At 35.0% G+C, this 18,151-nt stretch overlaps 3 protein-coding genes and 1 long non-coding RNA gene across 8 annotated transcripts; 1 reads left to right on the top strand and 3 right to left on the bottom strand.

Moving 5' to 3' along the window:
• Window positions 1-29: 29 nt before the first annotated feature.
• On the bottom strand, window positions 30-1,370 carry LOC111458033 (protein SRC2-like). Its single transcript, XM_023100525.1, has one exon. The coding sequence runs from the start codon at window positions 1,157-1,159 to the stop codon at window positions 146-148; it is 1,014 nt and encodes a 337-aa protein (XP_022956293.1). The 5' UTR covers window positions 1,160-1,370; the 3' UTR covers window positions 30-145.
• An 877-nt stretch (window positions 1,371-2,247) lies between these two features.
• LOC111457931 lies at window positions 2,248-6,980 on the bottom strand. The gene is made up of 3 exons (XM_023100382.1): window positions 6,843-6,980; window positions 5,008-5,826; window positions 2,248-4,548 (listed from the first exon to the last, which is right to left on the bottom strand). Exons 2-3 carry the CDS (start codon window positions 5,824-5,826, stop codon window positions 2,947-2,949), a joined length of 2,421 nt encoding a protein of 806 aa, XP_022956150.1. The 5' UTR covers window positions 6,843-6,980; the 3' UTR covers window positions 2,248-2,946.
• A 2,591-nt stretch (window positions 6,981-9,571) lies between these two features.
• On the top strand, window positions 9,572-17,805 carry LOC111457444. 5 transcript variants are annotated; one of them, XR_002712929.1, is made up of 6 exons: window positions 9,572-9,655; window positions 9,803-9,872; window positions 9,950-10,091; window positions 15,484-15,587; window positions 17,260-17,336; window positions 17,456-17,805. It is a non-coding gene; the product is annotated as an uncharacterized LOC111457444 (long non-coding RNA). The 5 variants fall into 5 exon arrangements; XR_002712928.1 differs by having other exon boundaries at window positions 17,260-17,341; XR_002712930.1 differs by lacking the exon at window positions 17,260-17,336.
• LOC111457443 (protein SRG1-like) lies at window positions 12,172-13,779 on the bottom strand. The gene is made up of 4 exons (XM_023099641.1): window positions 13,435-13,779; window positions 13,108-13,355; window positions 12,688-13,015; window positions 12,172-12,604 (listed from the first exon to the last, which is right to left on the bottom strand). Exons 1-4 carry the CDS (start codon window positions 13,678-13,680, stop codon window positions 12,344-12,346), a joined length of 1,083 nt encoding a protein of 360 aa, XP_022955409.1. The 5' UTR covers window positions 13,681-13,779; the 3' UTR covers window positions 12,172-12,343.
• Window positions 17,806-18,151: the final 346 nt, after the last annotated feature.

Here is an 18,151-nt window from a genome sequence, read left to right as displayed (position 1 = left end):
AGGAGAAAAAAAAAAAAAAAAAAAAAAAAAAGTCACAAATTCATGTTCTTGATATTTGAAAGTCAAGGAGTTGAATTTTCTACAAACCAAAATGGGAAGCATTCTTGGAGGTATCAAAATGAAGCATAGAATGACGTGATTTTATTCAAAAGTCAAATCCACCGGAATCACCGAATCCGCCGTCGGCGGCGTCCGACACCATATCTCCGATCAAAATCCCTCCCAACATCCCTCCGACCAATCCAGCTCCTAATCCTAATCCCCTGTTGTTATTCTTGTTCGTCGGCGGCGGTGGATAATATGACGGGGCTGCCGGATATCCGAACGTTGGCGGCGGTTGGTATCCATATGCGGCCGGTGGCGGCGGTGGTTGATTGTATGCATACACTGGTTGTTGAAACGGCGCCGGCGCGTACACGCTGTAGGTTGGTGCCTGCACGTATAAGTCGTACGATGTTGCCGGCGAGTATGTTCTGTATCCTGTCGCCGGCGGTTGTGGGTATGCACTATATCCAATCTGCGGCAACGCCTCCTGCGGCGGAAGGACCGGGTACAAATTTGAGGGCGGACGATAAGGTTCCGGTTGAGGAGGAGGCGTCGGCGGTAGAGGATGAGCCCCACCGTGAGCGACGGCGAGCGAACTCGACTCTGGTGGGTAGGCGGCGGAAACCGGGTTGGATGTTTGAACAGAATCCGGTTTAATTGGACCAAAGGACAGATTATCCCCAAATTTAAAAGCGAAATTCAAGACCCCCTGGGGATTTCCAGACGGTTTCCTCACCTGATAACTAAGATGTTGCATCGAATCGCCTTTGCCGTCACCGGTGGAATCTAGAAGCTCCTTCACCGGAACGTAGACCTCGCCGATATCTCTATCGCCGAGATTCCGTTGACATCGAAGCTTGAAAACTAGGGTGAGACGGTTTGCCCTAGCGGCGGCCTCATCGATCGCGAATTTCACAGAGAAATTCCATATCGGGTGGCTGCCGCCTTCTTTGTCAACGGGAGTTTTGAATTTCTGGGCGGATTTGGGGATGAACTTGCCGGAGGCGTCGGCGGTGAGGAGCTTGACGACGGCGTAGACGTCCATTTTGGTGAGGAGATTGACGTTGTTGAGGTCTCCGGCGGAGACGACCTTGATCTCCATGGATCTTTCCATCTTGGGAGATCTTTTTGAAAGGAAATTGAGAGAGAATCGAAGATCGGGGAACGGGGAGGTTGAGAAAGATCGGCGGAAAGACGTGGCAAACTGAGGGGCGAAGATGAATTTGATGAAGGATTGAAGACTCTTTAGGTCAATGGATGAAGCGGTGATTTCAACCCTCGGATGGTTCTTCGAAAATCGCCCTTTTTTTTTTTTTTTTTTTTTTTAATTTTTAATTTTTTAAATTAAATAACTTATTAAAGAAAATTGGATTCTACCTATTTTATTTTGTTTTTTTTTCCTTTTTCTTAAAATATATATATATATATATATATTATTTTATATTTCTAGGTAATCATAGTAAATAGATGAGATGAGTACGTTATTATCAAAATTAGGTAAATGTCATTATTAGGACTTTGGCTAATGAAATATTATACTATTAATTCGATTTCATATTATTTATACAATGAGCGTGCATTTTCTAACATTTAGATTTAAGTTTTGAAAAAAAGAAATTATAAATCACAATTTTTAAACGTTAAAAGTCAAATATATGATCTGCGTATAACGTGTATGTAAATATATATGTCTTGTTAAATAAGTATTTAATTTTTTTTTTTTAGTTCTTGAAATCTAAGACATTTTAAAAACTATATAAAAAAAATATCATTTAAAAAAAAATAAACTATTAGCCAAAATACAAAAACAAAAACAAATTTTAATTTTAATTTTGACTTCAATTTTGAAATAAATAAAAGGTGTTCATAACATTAATTTTAAAAAATTAAAAATCAAATAATTATCATTTTTTTTTTTCAATTTTGAAAATGTCATCATGATTTTAAAAAAAATGCATTAAATTTAAAAAATAAATATGAAATGGAAGAGACTTGGTCTTCCCACCTAAAGTTCTTACTCATAATTATGATTCATACCAACAAATATCTCAACGAAATAAAAAAAAATGTATAAATAAATATTATACAAAAATTATTAATCTCAATTAATATCTAATTAATTCAGTCACCAACAATTCATTATTATAAAATAAAAAAATAATAATAATAAATAAAATAAAATAAAAACTCAACAAACCAATCAAAATCAAACAAAATCCAACAGTTTAACATTAGTAGTTGCGTCTAAGTTAATCCACATTTATGTTTGTTTCTTTGTCTAAATCTTTTGTTTTTTCAAACACAAATAAATATATAACGTTACCCATCTTCCATTCCAGAGGTAAAAGGATAAGAATTTGGTACCTGCAGTATTGGCAACTTAGCTTCTGGTATCTGTATGCTCTGAACAGGAACAGATACAGCAACCTTCTGCTGTTGATTCTAGTCTCGTGTCAGTCAGCCATTAGAGATCTTTGTCCCGACCCGACCGACGTTTTCTTTTGTATTTACATTCGTCGTAGACGGATTGATGAGCTAGAACAAGGGTCAGCTTTATTTCTGAGGGTGGAAGATGAAGCCATTACTCATGAGACAAGTTCTACTTTCAATACTGGACACTATACAGGTGCAAAACATAAGGGAGTTTGAGAACGGAGCGATCGAAGAGACATATCGACCGAGATTCGAACTGATGAGATGCAACTAATTCAAGTTCATATGGTAAAGAGGCTTAGTATCTGAATTTCCACAGGATGAGCAGACGACAGCCATGGGAGTTGCAAGGTGACTCGGCTCACCACGAGGCTTCAATAGATTAGTGTCAAACGGACCGAACACGGTTACGAAGTATCATTTGTTCTTGTGAGAAAGTAAGCCTTGTATGGATACTTCTTTGTCAGATTAAACTTCCAGCTTATGGAACATGTTAGTATTGTCATTGCAAACACTACTTTCCCTGTCCTCTAGTTTGAAATCCACAATGCCATTTCCAAACTTATCTAGGTGTCTCACCTTTGCTGCATGAGCGTGCTGGGAAGAAGTCCCCAACATATAATTCTCCTCAAGAAAGACATCCTTACTCTTTCGCTTCTGTTTTACATCCAACAGTCCTAAAGCATGAGCTTCCAAAGCTCTAGTGGTTGGAGGTCGGTTTCGATTACTTTGTCTTCGAGAAATCATGGACGAGTCACGTTCTGAAATATCGAGGCTTTCCGAACACTTGTTTGGTCTAGTTTTCTGTCCTTTTACTTCCATGGTGGAGCTTCCATGGCTGTCGGAATCTTGAGGAATAGGCAAATTAAGATCAATCAAAGTACGAGGTACATGTCTACTTCGTGGAGCTTCAACAACAGTAGGATCATCCACATAACTAATAACTGTACTTCTCTTGGATAAAGAAGACAGGGGTAGATTATCAACTTGAAGGAGAATATTGCGGCTTAAATCATAATGATCAGATGAACTGTGTTCCTCTTTTAGCTCAGGATCTGTGAATATTTTAATTAGATTGCAGCTTACTTGTTGACCGCAAGTGTTTAGTTCCCAACTTGCGGAATTTGGCTTTCCCTGACTCATTTGGTGCAGAACAGCCTCTCTTTGTTGGCTATCATTTGAAGACACCTTGTTTGAAGAATTACCTACACAAGTTTCCTCATCAATATGAACTTTTTCATCCAAGCTGATTCTTGTGCCTTTGGAAATGTCGCTTACTTCCTTATTAAAATGCATGGTGTTATCAGATTGAGTATCATCCATTGAAATCTCTGAAGAAATTTGTTCATCATCTTCAGACTGACTCTTGGAAACATAGGTATTTATGATTTCAATTGGCAAACTTCGTAGTTCTCGAACTTTGAATGTGCTTCCATCAGCCGAACTTGTATCAACAACCATAAATTTCATTGTATTTGTACTATGAACGGGCGTTCGTGGCTTAAGATAACAATAATGCTGCTGACCAGACGACTCGCTCTCTTCCTTGTCGCTGCAGTTTTTGTCGACAATGTCGAGGTCGAGAAGCACAGGGTTGGAAGCAACCTTACTCAGGACGTCACTAATGGCGTCATAATAATGTTCTCCCTTAACTTGTTTTCGTCTGCAAAATTTTTTCACACCAGGGATCAGAAACACCAAACTGTGCTTTAAACCGACAGTACCGTAATTGTTAGCCTGCTCAGAATGCCATCCTTTTGCTAACAAACGAGGCCAAACAGCCTCCCAAAAGAGGTCACTTGATCGGGCTTTGCTCAACCTGAAATCTCCTGTCAGAAATTTGACAATTTCAACAGGTGTAAGTGTGGAACATGCTTTGCCAATTGGTATTTCTGGCCGGGCTGAATGAGCATGATTAGACTTAACTGGATCCATGGCAGTGCTGGTAAGATCTTGTTTTCCTTTACCAATTCCAACAGCCTCTACAAAGGCATTCAACCCAACTGTAGCTTTCAAAGAGAATACATATTCCTCCAGCCGTACTTTACCCTCAATAAATCCCCTACAAACCTGTCAATGCATCAAAACTTGAGATCTAGGGAAACAAAATACATCTAACTATAAAATTTCAGGCGTCTGCTGAAAATTTCCAAGCAGGTCAAGACTACATTAACAACAAAGAAACGTCTATTTTACACTAACATAAGCTATCAGTAATATAGGAATAAAGTAAAAAATGCAAGACAAAGCCACTCGTTTGACAGGACATTTTTCTTACGTCTCTGTCCCACATATATTGTTCAATTGAGTTCGTTCGGGACGACTGTAAAGTAAGGGAGAGGAGCAAAGCTAAGAGACCGATAGGGAGAGTAGCAGAAGTCAAATGTTAAAGAAAGTCTATTAGCACCACATACTTCACAATAGTGAATAAGTTATTGAGGCCAAGAGTATATAAATCATTTGTAAGATTGAAATAGAAATGTGTATATCGATTCTTTTGTGCTACAAAATCAGAGTATATTAACTTACCTCCACTAGGATATTTTGCTTTTCCTCTGACAATGAGGACAACAAACGAGATGACAATTCCTGCTGCCTCCAGCCACTAAATAACTTCTGTCCACATATACATTTCTTGCCTCTTGCTTTACGACATACCGTCCATCTACGGTATTTCTCGGATCCATAAAATTTCCCATAATAGAATGAAAGAATATCACCCATCTGTTTAGTTCCAACAAATTTCTTCACTTCAATGAGGTTCTTACCAAAAATGTATAATCCAAGGAGAAGACTCGCCATTTCTACGTCGCTCCAGGAATCATACGAGGAATCAGGAATCAACCATTGACCATTACCAACATTGCTTTCTTTCATTTCCATCTTCATTTCTTGTTGAAACAGAAAACTTGTTGAATTGCATGAAGTCGTTGCACGTTTCGAATCCTTATTTGTCATGTCATCACAAGATTTAACCTCTTGAGCTTCTGAAACATCCTGATTCTCAGTCACAGTCGGATGTTTACTTTGGTTTGATGCCATAACAAGATTATCACTGCTATTATGTTGCTTCTGTTTCAAAATCTCAACGTCATAAACATATGCTACTGGTGCAGGAAATCCAACGTAAATATCATGTAAACCACCAGCTTGAATTTTCAAGAGCCCAAAATCATCTGATTTGACCACAAGAGGGGGGATTATTGCCTGGTATTCGTCCCCAATTCGAGGAAGAGCCTCGGGTTCTCCAAAGTCATCCCATGTACATGAAATTTCTGGAGAAACAGACTGCCCATCTGACATATCCTTGCCGCAAGTACCTTGGTTTTTTATTTGAACAACGTCCATCTGCAAAAGCCATTCACAACATGCGAACCACTTGAGCATATCTTTTCATCTTTACTAATTCTATAATTATCATATCAAGAAGCATTAACCTTGCAAGATTTTGTCAAGTATGAAAGAGTATCCAAATACAGACATACGTTCATTAGCAACCAATTAGATCCACCCAAGTAATTAACCAAAGAAAAAGGATTTCCAATAAACAAATTCCAAGTGCAAAAACCAATGCAAAAGAAAAACCAGATCGAATTCTGAAGTTGCTATTTCAGAAGAACACAGAAATTTTTGTCAACACTTACCATAACAAATCATGTTCAGTCAAGTGGGAAAACACAAAATTTAGAGATAAAAGCAGCGTTTCAAATAATCCAAATTAATCAAGGAACACGATACAAAGATCTCCACATACATTTTTAAAAGAAATATCCCTTAAAAGCAAAGGAAGAGATAAGCAACAGTACTCCAAACTCAGTTCACCGCAATCATATCCAGATCCATATTTTGAACCCAAAGGAAGAATCGAAACAACTACACGTTCCCACATTAACAGACTTAGAAAGTAGCTCCACTCTAGACTTAAATATTAAAAGACTCCAGAAACCTCAGATACAAGCAGCAAAAGAACATCCCCAAGAGAACAAGAAAAAGACTGGATTGCAAACAAACAAACAACTTCAATAAAATACGTTCTCCGAGATTATCTCAATGTGATCTCACAAATTAAAGGTAATCTACTCAAGAGCTCTCGCTAACACTGAGACAAAAATCGAACAAAATAAACACAGAAGAACAAAATTCAAAAACCGGCGTGAAATTTCTTCTGCCTTTACGAAGCGAAACCATATTGTATCTATGAACTCATGAGATAGGTCCTCGAGTTTCTTCAATCCATATACGATAGAGAATCAAACGTGAAAAAATTACTAAAAACGAACCACCACGAAACAATCTACGAGTACTCAATACAGTATAAAACGCAAATACTCGTAAATTATACTCGTAAGAAAGAAGAACTGTACCTGGATTATGGCAAGGCTACGCTTTCATGGCGAGAAATTCAGAATTGAAAGCCGAGACAACGACGAAGACAGTATATATAGAAGAAGAAGAAGAAGAAGAAGAAGAAGAAGAAGAAGAAAATAAAACGCGAACTGGTTTCTGTGCTTCGGAGAGAGAAAATAAATATGAGAGAGAGAGGAGGCTGAGGTCCATTTCGATGGACGGAGATAAGTTCTTTCCACGCGCGTCGGATGGCGCGTGAATCAAGTGGCGCGACTGCCGTCTACGGGCGGGTCCATGGGAGATAATCTGTACGGCAAATCGCATCTTGCCACGTCTGCTGAATGTGTATGTTACGGCGGAATTTAACGCCCTGGGGTGGTTTTACTTTTGGAATATATGTGGCGGGCGGCGGAGAGGTGTTGGTGCACTCGCGGAGTAGCGCGTGGAGAAGTAAATCTGGCTTTTTTTTATTTTATGGTTTTGAATTTTTATTTTCTTCTAAAAAAATGTTTTGAAATCACACATTGGGCTTTTTAATTAAAAAGTTAAAAACATTATTAAATCAAATATTTTAAAATTTTTAATAACAAAATTATTACAAAATAGGAAAATATTTTAAAACTAAATCTAAAAATATTATTCAAAAATAAAATTGTCCCTTTTTTATATAATAATTTAGTCGGATAAATGAAATATAATGGATAAAAGGTCTAAAGGAAAATTAAAATATAATTTAATAAATGCAATTGGACAGATATATTAATACGTATTATAATTATAACTTATAAATAATATATGATTTACTTCTAAACGATGATGATTTGGGAGGTTGTTATTTGTCGATTTAATAAAAAATTAATTATTAAAAAAACGTTTTCGACCTAATATTTTACCATTTAAAATTAATTTTTGCTTTTTTTTTTTTAATTTTAAATTAACCACTTTTGTAGTCATTGTATTTAATGTTTTTTTGTCTTTTATATATTGGAATCGCTTATGATTCACGTTTAATAAAAGTTTCTGCTTTTTTTTCTTCCGTTAAAAATTATTTTTTGTGATTTTAAATTTTTTAAAAACAATTATCTCTTAAAAAATATAAAAATAAAAAATAAAAAACGCCTTTTTCTTTTTTCTTTTTTCTTTATATATATATATATATATATATTTATTTATTTAATGTACTGATTATTAGATTTTTGTAATAAAAATAGAATTTAATTTTTCAAGTCAATTTATAACCAATCCATTTGCAACCTCGGGCGGTGGAAGCGGACCCTCTTATTCTTTGGAGGTCGTTGATGGCGAAGGGTCGTTTTTTCTTTTAACGAAAATTAGGGTTTTATTGATGTTATTCGTTTTTATCGAGCATAATTGATGGGTTTCATTTTATGTATTAGAGTTATAACTAGGTTACGTAGGATCATACTAATCATGTAAGATATTCAAAAGTGACAAAACCCTATCTCAAAGATCACCCGTGCCCGATGAAGGATTCTATTCTTATGAAATTAACTAATACCTTAAAGCTTCGATTATTTATTTTTAATACTAATTTAAGTAAGGTTCGAGATTAATTTTGGAAAGATAAATATTAAAAAAAAAAAAAATATATATATATATATATATATATATTTTAACCAGAAATTTGTTGGATTTAAAACAAAATATTTTAAAATTGAATAAATAAATTTATTTTATATATTATAAAATGAGTTTTAAAAACAGTTATTCAGACATATTTATGCTCCATTTTTTGTTTTGTTTTGAATAATAATTATAAAATAAAAACAGCTTGCCGACAAAATAATATTAATAATAAAAGAAAAACAACTATTTTAAATTCGGCTTGAGAAAGCGCTTCGTCCCAGAGGCGTTGATGGGCTTGAAGGTTTGATGATGCTAGGCCCAATGCTTAGCATACAGTTAAGTTAAATGGGCCGCAGTCCAGAAGCCCAAACAGAGAGCAATAAATAAATAAATAAATAAATAAAGGGGGGAAAATCCTTTTTTTTATTATTAAAGTTAAATAAATAAAAATCTCATAAAGTTTGCATAAAAATAAAAATAGGCATTCTCACACGTGTGAGCCGCACATTGATATTTCCGGACTAGTTACCTCTCTCGACCAGAAACGAACATTTTCAACTGCGCTAGCAGTAGAATTTTCTCATATAACTAACGGGGAGAAATCTCTCATTATTCTTCTATTCCTTGTTTAAACATAGCTTTTTCATCTCGTCCCGGGCGTGTTCCTGTAGAGCCCTGACCCCATTGAGTAAACGAACGTCTCTTATTAAAGTGTCGTTAAGGACACAAGTTATTGTATCAATAAAGTAATTATTTGAGCATTGATTAAGACGTTATATTTTTTGTTAAGAAAGTAATTTTTCGTGCATTGTACACGTAGCTTACCGAATCAGTTGCGACACGGATGAGAATACATGTTCCGAAAGATAGGGTCGAGTTTGATACATCAAACGTCTACTCAATATCCGTGTACGAGTCCACGATTACTACACGAGATGAACCTTGGTTTGGTGAATTGAAGTTGGCTTTAGGTGTAATAGGACTTATAGTTATTGCGCACGATCGTATACTGAGGTGCTCCCCGCAACGACGCGAGCCCGGACTCGATTCAGAAAGATTCTGGGTCAAACGATTATTATTAATTATTATTATTATTGGTAAATGGTAAAAATTAAAGGATGAAAATAAAGCTTTGATTTTTGTAAATTTAAATGATATTTTATTATTTGCTCAATTAGCTTCTTCCTCTTGGACGGTTCGTTCCGCCATTGAAGAGTCTCTGAGCATTCTTTTGGCGCCAAAGGTTCGTGCTCTATCTCTCTACGAGGGAAAATAGTAATCGGTAATCATGAAGATGAACAATCGTGGAAATACATATGGTTTAATGAAAAATTTAGGAAGTTTAGATGAGATGCCATTATTCATATTGAAATTTCTACGAAATTTGCAGGCTATTGATGGAATATCTGGCCCAAACGCTCCGCAATGCTGCGTCAATTCGTTAGAATACAGTTTGTGAGGTGAGGTTTTTACGGTTGTTAATTTTCGCGCATGAATCTTTCTTATTTTTGAGATATGAACGAACAGTAATGGTCAGGATTCGAAATGAATGAAAAGCGGCATGTGCGTTGGATGTCACGAAAACGTGAGGGATTGCAATTGTATGGAGTAGTGGAAGAAAGAATGGAGAAGTTAGTGAAGCAAAATTGACGGTCCTCTTCAGATTCCCAAATCATGAGGTATCAAGAGGCAATTAGACAAATAGTATCTTGCATCTTTGAATTTTTCTTGTGAAATTTAAATCATGAATCTCAATCATTGAAATAGTCATGTTTGACTAATGCAACTCAATAAAGTTTCTCGAGGGTGGGATTTTGGGGCCCGTGTTGAGATCATGACATCAAGAAAAATAGTTCCTGTGAAGGGTTATTTGACGTTTCCACTATTACCGATGGAAATTAGAGTGAAATTAAAAAACGTGAGCATTGGATCATCTCTTAGTGGGTTCTGGTCCTTTTTCACGCACAATAACTGCAGCCACATTCCGATGATTCTTTGGTTCCCTTTTTCATGATCTCTTTTCCTCTGTTCGGAGGTTTTCTATGCTTTTCTACGGTAGACCTTTTATTTATGTATCATGAAAGAGAAATATACCACCTGAAAGTTTTATTTTCTAATTAACATGATAATTAGCTTCTAGTTTGCATCCTAAGACATGAGCTAATGTCCATGATAATTTTAGCATTCAACTGATACACATGATGCATTTAGCAATCTTTTAGGTGAGATTGATAATGAATTTGGATGGTAATTGTGGTATGATAAGGAATTCTTCTGCTGCAACCATTTTTTAATTGCTTTTGTTGACTGATTATGACTGCTGACATTCATCATACCTGTATTGGCACTAGCAATATGAACATGACAGCATGCACTTTGTTCATCTGGACCTTGCTATTGATATTTGTACTTGTCCAAACCTTTCATAATTTGTCAATCAACAAGAGGAATTTTGTCGTTGATTACCTTTAGCTTTTAAATTTATTATGCAAAGCCTTCGCCATTAACTCCGATTGAAGGTCACCATCTAGAACTTCAGTTTCTTACCAATAAAGATAAAAAGTCCTCTTCATTATGATTTAGCAGGTTAACAACAATTATAATTTAACATTAATTTGAAGTCATAGCTATCCAAATAAAGTTTTACATCCTATATTTTGTGGTAACTAAATTTAAAGTTTAATGATATAATTTAAAGCTTTTAAAGTTGAAAAATGGTGAGGATACAAGGTTTAAAATATGGAGATAAATAATCATTATATAGCCTCATCTTTCAATTTCTCCATTTATTTTTTGACTTTCGAAATTTATTTTCTTTTCTATCTTATGTATACCATTCACTAGAAGAACGCAAGTATAGTTATCTTCAAGCTGATGTATTAATTTCAAGATATAGGATTTTTCTATGACCATAAGATGTTTTAAAATTATTTTTTTCTTCCACTGTATAATTTGTGTTTTTCCTTCCTCAAATACTTGTTAAAAAATCACCGACCAAAAAGTTTATTGACTTTGGATCCTTGTAAAATTAAACATCAGGATGTCACTAGAATATTTAACTCACAATTCACATTCTTCCATCTCTTCCAAGACATTGCATCAGATATGTTGGTCTTTGCATGTGGACTCTTATCTGCAACCACTCTGCCCATTGAACTTTTTCTGACCAATGGATACACTACTACTTGCATTGGCACTCTCTGCCAATCTCTGATTTAACTTGTGGTGGATGAAACACTGTTTTACTAACCTGCCAGTCTTCGTGGTGGGTCAGTATGAAGCCATTATTACACAGGCTCTTTTGATTTGTTTTTTCAAGCCATTATTATATTCGGTCTGATCATGCTTTGCTTTGTGGACTACTTGTTCTTAGCACTAAGACCTAAATTAAACATTAAGAACAAAAAGGAAACTAGTGATATGGTTTGTGCTTCAATTGAAGCACTTGATGTGAACATATTCATATTCTATGAGCTCCTTTTTGGCCACCATCTAGACGTTCTCTTGCCAAAATAATAATCATAGAGGCCTCGTCCATTTGGTGGGGATATTATGTTGTTGGTTCCCACATGTATCTTCTCGTATGTAAGAATCTTGTTGAAAAGGGACATCTTCATCGTGTTACTCTTGTTTTCTTCGAAGTACAGCTGATATTTGATTGAAATCCACAAAGACAAACATGACTTGACAAGAGAAGCGTCAAATCTTTGAGACACCCAACCAAATTGTCAAAACTTACTAAGCTTAACTAGGTAAGAATTAACCGTGACAGTAGAATCCATTTAAATTGAAAAATAAGTAAAGACATGATGTACATTCTGCACGTTGACTGATATTTTTTTTTCCTTAATGCCAACGTCACAATACTGTTGTGCTAAATTCTATACAGTGTCTGGCATTGGTATCCCTAGGTGGAAAGTTAGTGGATGGTTTAGCAGGAGTTTTTGGTTGGAATCTTCGCAAATTCCAGGGTTCTTTTTCCCTGTAACTTGTTCGTTACATAGTGCTTACTGTATTCTCCATGATTATACCTTCTATACTTGCATGGGTTTTTCTTGTCCACGAATTCTGGCATTGGTCCAAGCTCTATGTCATAGCTAGGAGCATAAAATGTGACGATAGAAAGTCGGTCACTGTGCTTGTGAGTCACTGCTCTGTGCTCCACGCTTTTGAACCTGCCATTTGTAACAACCTGCATATGTATCAATGAGAAAGGAGTTAAATCTCCATTTTGAGATAAATCATTTCTATTTTTAGACAAAGATTCATTAGTACCTCCATTGTGTCGCCAATGTTGATCACAAATGCATCTGGGATGGGTTGAACAGGAACCCACTTGTCGTCCTTAAGGATCTGGAGCCCTACTGAACTTCCCTTTCCTTGCTGCAAAACAGTTAAAGCACTTCCATCGGAGTGTGGGCTTAGCCCCAAAACAAGATCTGGTCTCGAACACGGTGGATAGTAGTTCATCCTTATTGCCTGTACAGCCACCCCAAACGCCTCTTCAAATAAGTCTTTTTTAAGGCCAAGGCCTAAAGCTATGTACTTCAATAGATTCTGGCAAAGCTTTCTTACTTCTTTTGAGTAAATCTCCACAGTATTGCTGCAAAAAAAAAAGGGAGGTTTATAGTACTAAGATACTGGATGGTTAATACAATGGGAACAGTATTTGAAAAAGAACAACCGAACACCCACCTGAAGTTAGTTGGCTTCTTTGGCCATAATAGATTGTTCCTTATAGAGTCGGGTATAACCCCTAGAGCAAACATGTTACACCAGTCCAGTTTTTGGTGCTCTGAGAACACAAATGCTTGCCCGTATCCTTGAACTGTGCCCGGTGCCATTTGGTACTTCTGTTTCTCTTCCAAAGGTAACCTGAAGAATTCCATTGCCTTCTCCTCTATATTTTCTAGTAGGTTCAGAGCAATTCCATGATTGATTACCTAATAGATCAACAGGGCATTAGTCTCCATAGCCTGCCTTAAGCTTTGATTGAAATGGAAACAAATAATCAGTTATTACCTGAAAAAATCCCCATTCCTCACATGCAGAGATTAGGTGCAAAATTTCATCTCTGTTTCCTTTTAGAAGCTTGGATAAATCAATAGTGGGAATGTCAGAGGATGAGATTAAAGCTGTTGCCTGTGTTGGCCTCTCTTGTATGTCCCTGATAAATCTCTGGGGAATGGTGTTAGGCTTAAACTTTCTGAGTTCTTGTACATCATCAATGTGTCCTACGTTGATTGTAGAAATAGGTACTGGAGCCATAGAGAGTGGGGAGTTAGAAACAGAGTTCTGAAGAAGTTAATTTAGATGAAGGTTGAAACTCTTGGAAGTCCAACTTGGAGTGCAAGTATCCCTACCCCAAGGTGAGCCCCTATTTATAGAGCTAGCCAAGCATACAAACTGAGCTACTTGATGCATTATTTCCTTTTTAATTCTTTATAATATATTAGAGTTCTATCTCACACACACACACACACACATATTAGTCTTAATGGGGACATTGGAATTTGGGGCATTATTTGACACTTGGATTACCACTTGCATTTGTTTTTCTCCCGTAAGTTATTTAAACCTTAAAAAAATTATTTAACTTTCGAGAAAAAACCAAATTTTATTTAAATATAAAAAATTCCTATAAAATATTCCAAAGTTTTATTATTACCAACTTAAAAAAAAGAAAAGGAAAAAATTAAAATACCTTTTCTATTAATTTTTTAAATAAAAAAATCGTTAATACTTCATTTAAAAAATACATTTGAACTCTAGTTCAACAATTAAAAGTTTCGACAATGCCTTTAGATTAAGTTTAGAAATACCCTTACAACTAGTTTATGAACGGAAACCATTAGTAATTGCTTAAAAAATATTCTTAAACTTTAAAAAACGTATTCATATTCAACCTTAAAAAAGAAATTAAAATTCTTCAATAATATATTTTAGATATTTTTCTATAATTTAGCCACAAATATTTGCTCTTTATTGTTTCGTTTTCTTTTCTAAATATCTTGAGATTCGTGGGGGCATTGGAATTTGGTGCATTATTGGAGACTTGTATTTTGTTGTATCGTTTTCCTGTAATTTATTTAAAGCCTTGACATATTTGATTTGATTTTAAACCTACCTAACTTTACCAATTGAAACCGATCAAATTGACCTCGGTCCAGTCTGAGCCATGGATTTTCTAGTTCCTCCCTCTTACATGCAGACCCACTTATTAATTTTAGCTTCTTTTTTTTTTTAATCCCTTCTAAATGTTAAATTTTTAAATATTTTCTCTTTGATTTTGAAAGTTCAGTTTGTTTTGTTAGAAAACAAATATATATATATATATATATATATATATTAAGGAGACAAAAGAACAGCCTAAGGGCAAGGAATAGAGGTTACCCTCCTAGCAAAGAAGAGTCGTCTAATTGTTAAAAAACACGAGAAAGGTTGGAATTACAAAAGAATTTTGTAGGACTCGTACACCACCAAGAAAGCATTGTGTTGCATCAGTAGCCAAGAAGACTCAAAAGGAGAGGGGCTTATCTTGAAACACTCTGTTGTTCTTTCAAAGCCCTCAAAGAAGAGAATGCTTTGCACAATGCCAATAGACTTTTGGCATTGGACCTAATCGAAATCAAAAGGTCTTAAGGGTATTATTAGAGATTAAATGAAAACTATACTTGAAAACTTAGGAATTAAAAATGTATTTTTCTCTTAATTTTATTTAACAATAATTTCACACTCTCAAACGTTTTAGTTGTTGCTGATATAATGTGACAGAGAAAAGAAGTAGAGTTCCTTTTACGTGTAGTGATATGAGTGGTTAATAAAGCAGCAAGTGGCCTTACCTTTGTTTGCCATGGAACTAAAATTCAAGATTCTCTTTACCATTTTCTACGGCTGAAAAGGGAACGCGAAATCGAATATATTTTGAAGGTCTCTTTCGATTTGTACAAGAACCAGGATTTGACTGAGGAAATACCATTCACTTTTCTATGATGAATTGTGTACTGAGTTGCTGATTGAATTTTGAAGTAGATTATGTTACGGTTTAAAGTCTTTTTGTCCTAATTCCAGGCTCCAGCAGTGGTCAGATCGGGTATATTCAAAGTTCATCCATGTGAGAAGATTTTGCACCTAGTTGATGACACAAGGCATGAGTTAGGCAACAAAAGACAAGTGTACGTCTTTGCAAACTTTTTCTTCCATCTTTGCTAAATGAAATCTACTTTTACTTTTTGAATTTTTTTTTTCTCTTTTTGGTGGTGGCGGTGGAAGGTGGGTTTAAAGAGAAATGGAATTTGGTAAAGTGGAAATATACAACTCTCTCTGGTGATTCTTAATTCCGTTTTTAATTTTTAAAAAGTTTTCAATTTTGCTCTTAATCTGTTAAATTTTTTTAACGTACTTAGAACAGGTTGTTATGTCACTCTACTTGACATGTGCATGCAATCTGGCTATCTACAAAATGCAACCTACTCATATGCAAAGTCTATTTCTTCCAAGTGACGTGTGTCTAGATATATTTTTTTTAAAAAAGATTCTTTAATAGTGAATTAATTTTTTTTTTATCAAATTTTCAAACATTTTTTTATAAATTTTGTAACATTTTAAAAGGTAAAGTTATGATATATAGTTTATGTACTCTGGTAGACTGCCTTGCCTGAAGTGAAATGGCATTGAGCAGCAGCAGCAGTTAGTAGGGGCCATGTTGTGTTCTGTCTTCTTTTTTGTTTTGATGTCTTCTGATCTGCTACTCATCCATCCTAGTGTTGTCATAAATCATCTTTTGCTTTTGCCTTCCACCCCTTTCCACTTCTCCCCCAGGGGTCTCAACAAAACTTTTAATTTAGGTGTCAACCAAATGTTCACATCTTTGATTCTATGATTGTTGAATGAAAGTATCGATGAAGGTGAAAAGAAAACATAGGTTTGATACTATTAGTAAAAGAATTAAAATATCATTCTTGTTCATGTACTTTGAGCTCGTTGAATTTTAGTTAACTTACCATGAGTCTCTATTATTAGTGTATGATGATTAACAAATGATTCTATGATGACTGAAAATTATTATCATTGTTTTTGTAAAGTTTGATAAAAACTGGCTTCAAATTAAGGGTGAATCTGAAAGTACATAGTGGGGGGGGGGGGTTGGTCCTCCTTATGCGAAGGCAGCCTTTCCTTAACGACACTGTACATGACTCCTAAATCCCTCCTAGAACTCTAGTTCCTTTGAATTACCATTTTTGTCTATTGTGATATGATTGTAGAACAGAACATGTTGGACCACTGGTACTCACTGCTACTTGGAATCGCTATTTGTTCTGATAGAGGCTTCGTAAGATTCTCTCTTTCTTTTCCTTTACAAGGAATCGAATATATTCCAAGCTCAACAGGAAAATTACTTGGCTGTGTCGTTTTCCTGATGACTTTTACCCTTTGTGTTTAGTTACCAAGTGAAAAACACTTTCATTTCATCCCAGAGTTTTGTGTCTTCTTCATTTAGTTTTTAGGTTTTAAAATGTTTCATTTTTACTATTGAATGTTTGGTTCAATTTAGTCTTAGATTTCAAGATTTTACATCTTTACTCTGAGTTTAGTAAAATATATTATTGAATAAAACAAATAAATTTATCAAACTTTGAAGAATGTGCTTATATTTCTTAATGTTTAAACGTTTAAAGAATTTAGTATACACTTCTTTTAAGAAAATTTAAAGATCTAGCCAATACTACAACATGCCATACTTGAGTAGTATTTATGATCTTTGATGCTTTGTTTCTTCCCTGACATGATTAATTCTTCTTGACATTTATATTAATATATTGCATGCGTTCCCTTTTCCTGTTGCAGCAAAATTTTGGATGTTTTTATTTAGTAGCTGTTTTCAGTCTCTGTTATTTTTATTGCTGATGGCTCTGAAGTTGAGAGTTATGTGAGCCAATTTCATGACTCATAATCTTGTCATTATCATTATGTTTTTGAAACAGATCTTATTATTTTTGTTCAAGACAATCATCATTTGTTTAACTAGAAATTCTCTCTTCAGGGAAGATAATGCTTAATGAGGAAAGTATGCTACTCATTGAAGACCCATTCCTTCCAAAAACTCTTCAACACCCAAATTGTGGTAGTGGGCCACAAACCACATTGACATATATGTTTTGTTGATAGTGGTTGGATTTACATTTTTAATAAGGGTAGTAGTGGGATGTGATCAAAGCATTCAATTGTGCCTCATTACGTCTCCATGCCCACTGATAATGGCCCTCAAAAAAGGACACGAGCTTTACTCTGCCCTTTTTCTGATCCTTCCTCTGTGCATGTGTTTTTAAGTACATAAGTTTGTTCTTGAGGAAATTAGGGATTATATAGAGAGAATTTTTATTTATTTATTTATTTTTTTTTTTGATTTTTGAGACCTCTAATGTTTTGATTTTGTGTTTGTTTTCTCACATTTTCTTCAGCACGGCTCTCATCTTTCTTAGAGAAACATTTGAATTCTAAAACAAAACAAAAACTTTTTTTTTTTTTTTTTTTTTTTTAAAGAATTCAACTAAGAATTTTAAATGTTTATTTAAAAAAACATGAAAGTCATGTCAAGAGAAGTAACGTAATAGCTTAAGCCCAATGCAAGCAAATATTGTTTTAAAACGTGTCTGCCAGAAAGAGGTTTCCACACTCTTGTAAGGAATGTTTCGTTCTACGGTTGCAGACTTTGAAAGTCCTTTACAAATTCCTCTCA

This window comes from Cucurbita moschata, unplaced genomic scaffold (genome assembly GCF_002738365.1).
Source record: "Cucurbita moschata cultivar Rifu unplaced genomic scaffold, Cmos_1.0 Cmo_Scf00020, whole genome shotgun sequence".
NCBI classification, from domain to species: Eukaryota; Viridiplantae; Streptophyta; class Magnoliopsida; order Cucurbitales; family Cucurbitaceae; genus Cucurbita; species Cucurbita moschata.
Note: the sequence above shows the minus strand (reverse complement) of the source record. Positions and strands in the feature narration are given on the sequence as shown.

What these genes read in the sequence shown, in the direction of transcription:
- LOC111458033 (XM_023100525.1), bottom strand. Translation starts at nt 1,159, where the DNA reads ATGGAAAGATCCATGGAGATCAAGGTCGTCTCCGCCGGAGACCTCAAC.
- LOC111457931 (XM_023100382.1), bottom strand. Translation starts at nt 5,826, where the DNA reads ATGGACGTTGTTCAAATAAAAAACCAAGGTACTTGCGGCAAGGATATG. An exon ending in AGCAAAATATCCTAGTGGAG is followed by an intron (nt 4,549 to 5,007) that starts GTAAGTTAATAT and finishes ATGCATTGACAG; the next exon opens with GTTTGTAGGGGATTTATTGA.
- LOC111457443 (XM_023099641.1), bottom strand. Translation starts at nt 13,680, where the DNA reads ATGGCTCCAGTACCTATTTCTACAATCAACGTAGGACACATTGATGAT. An exon ending in AGGAATGGGGATTTTTTCAG is followed by an intron (nt 13,356 to 13,434) that starts GTAATAACTGAT and finishes TTGATCTATTAG; the next exon opens with GTAATCAATCATGGAATTGC. An exon ending in ACATTGGCGACACAATGGAG is followed by an intron (nt 12,605 to 12,687) that starts GTACTAATGAAT and finishes ATACATATGCAG; the next exon opens with GTTGTTACAAATGGCAGGTT.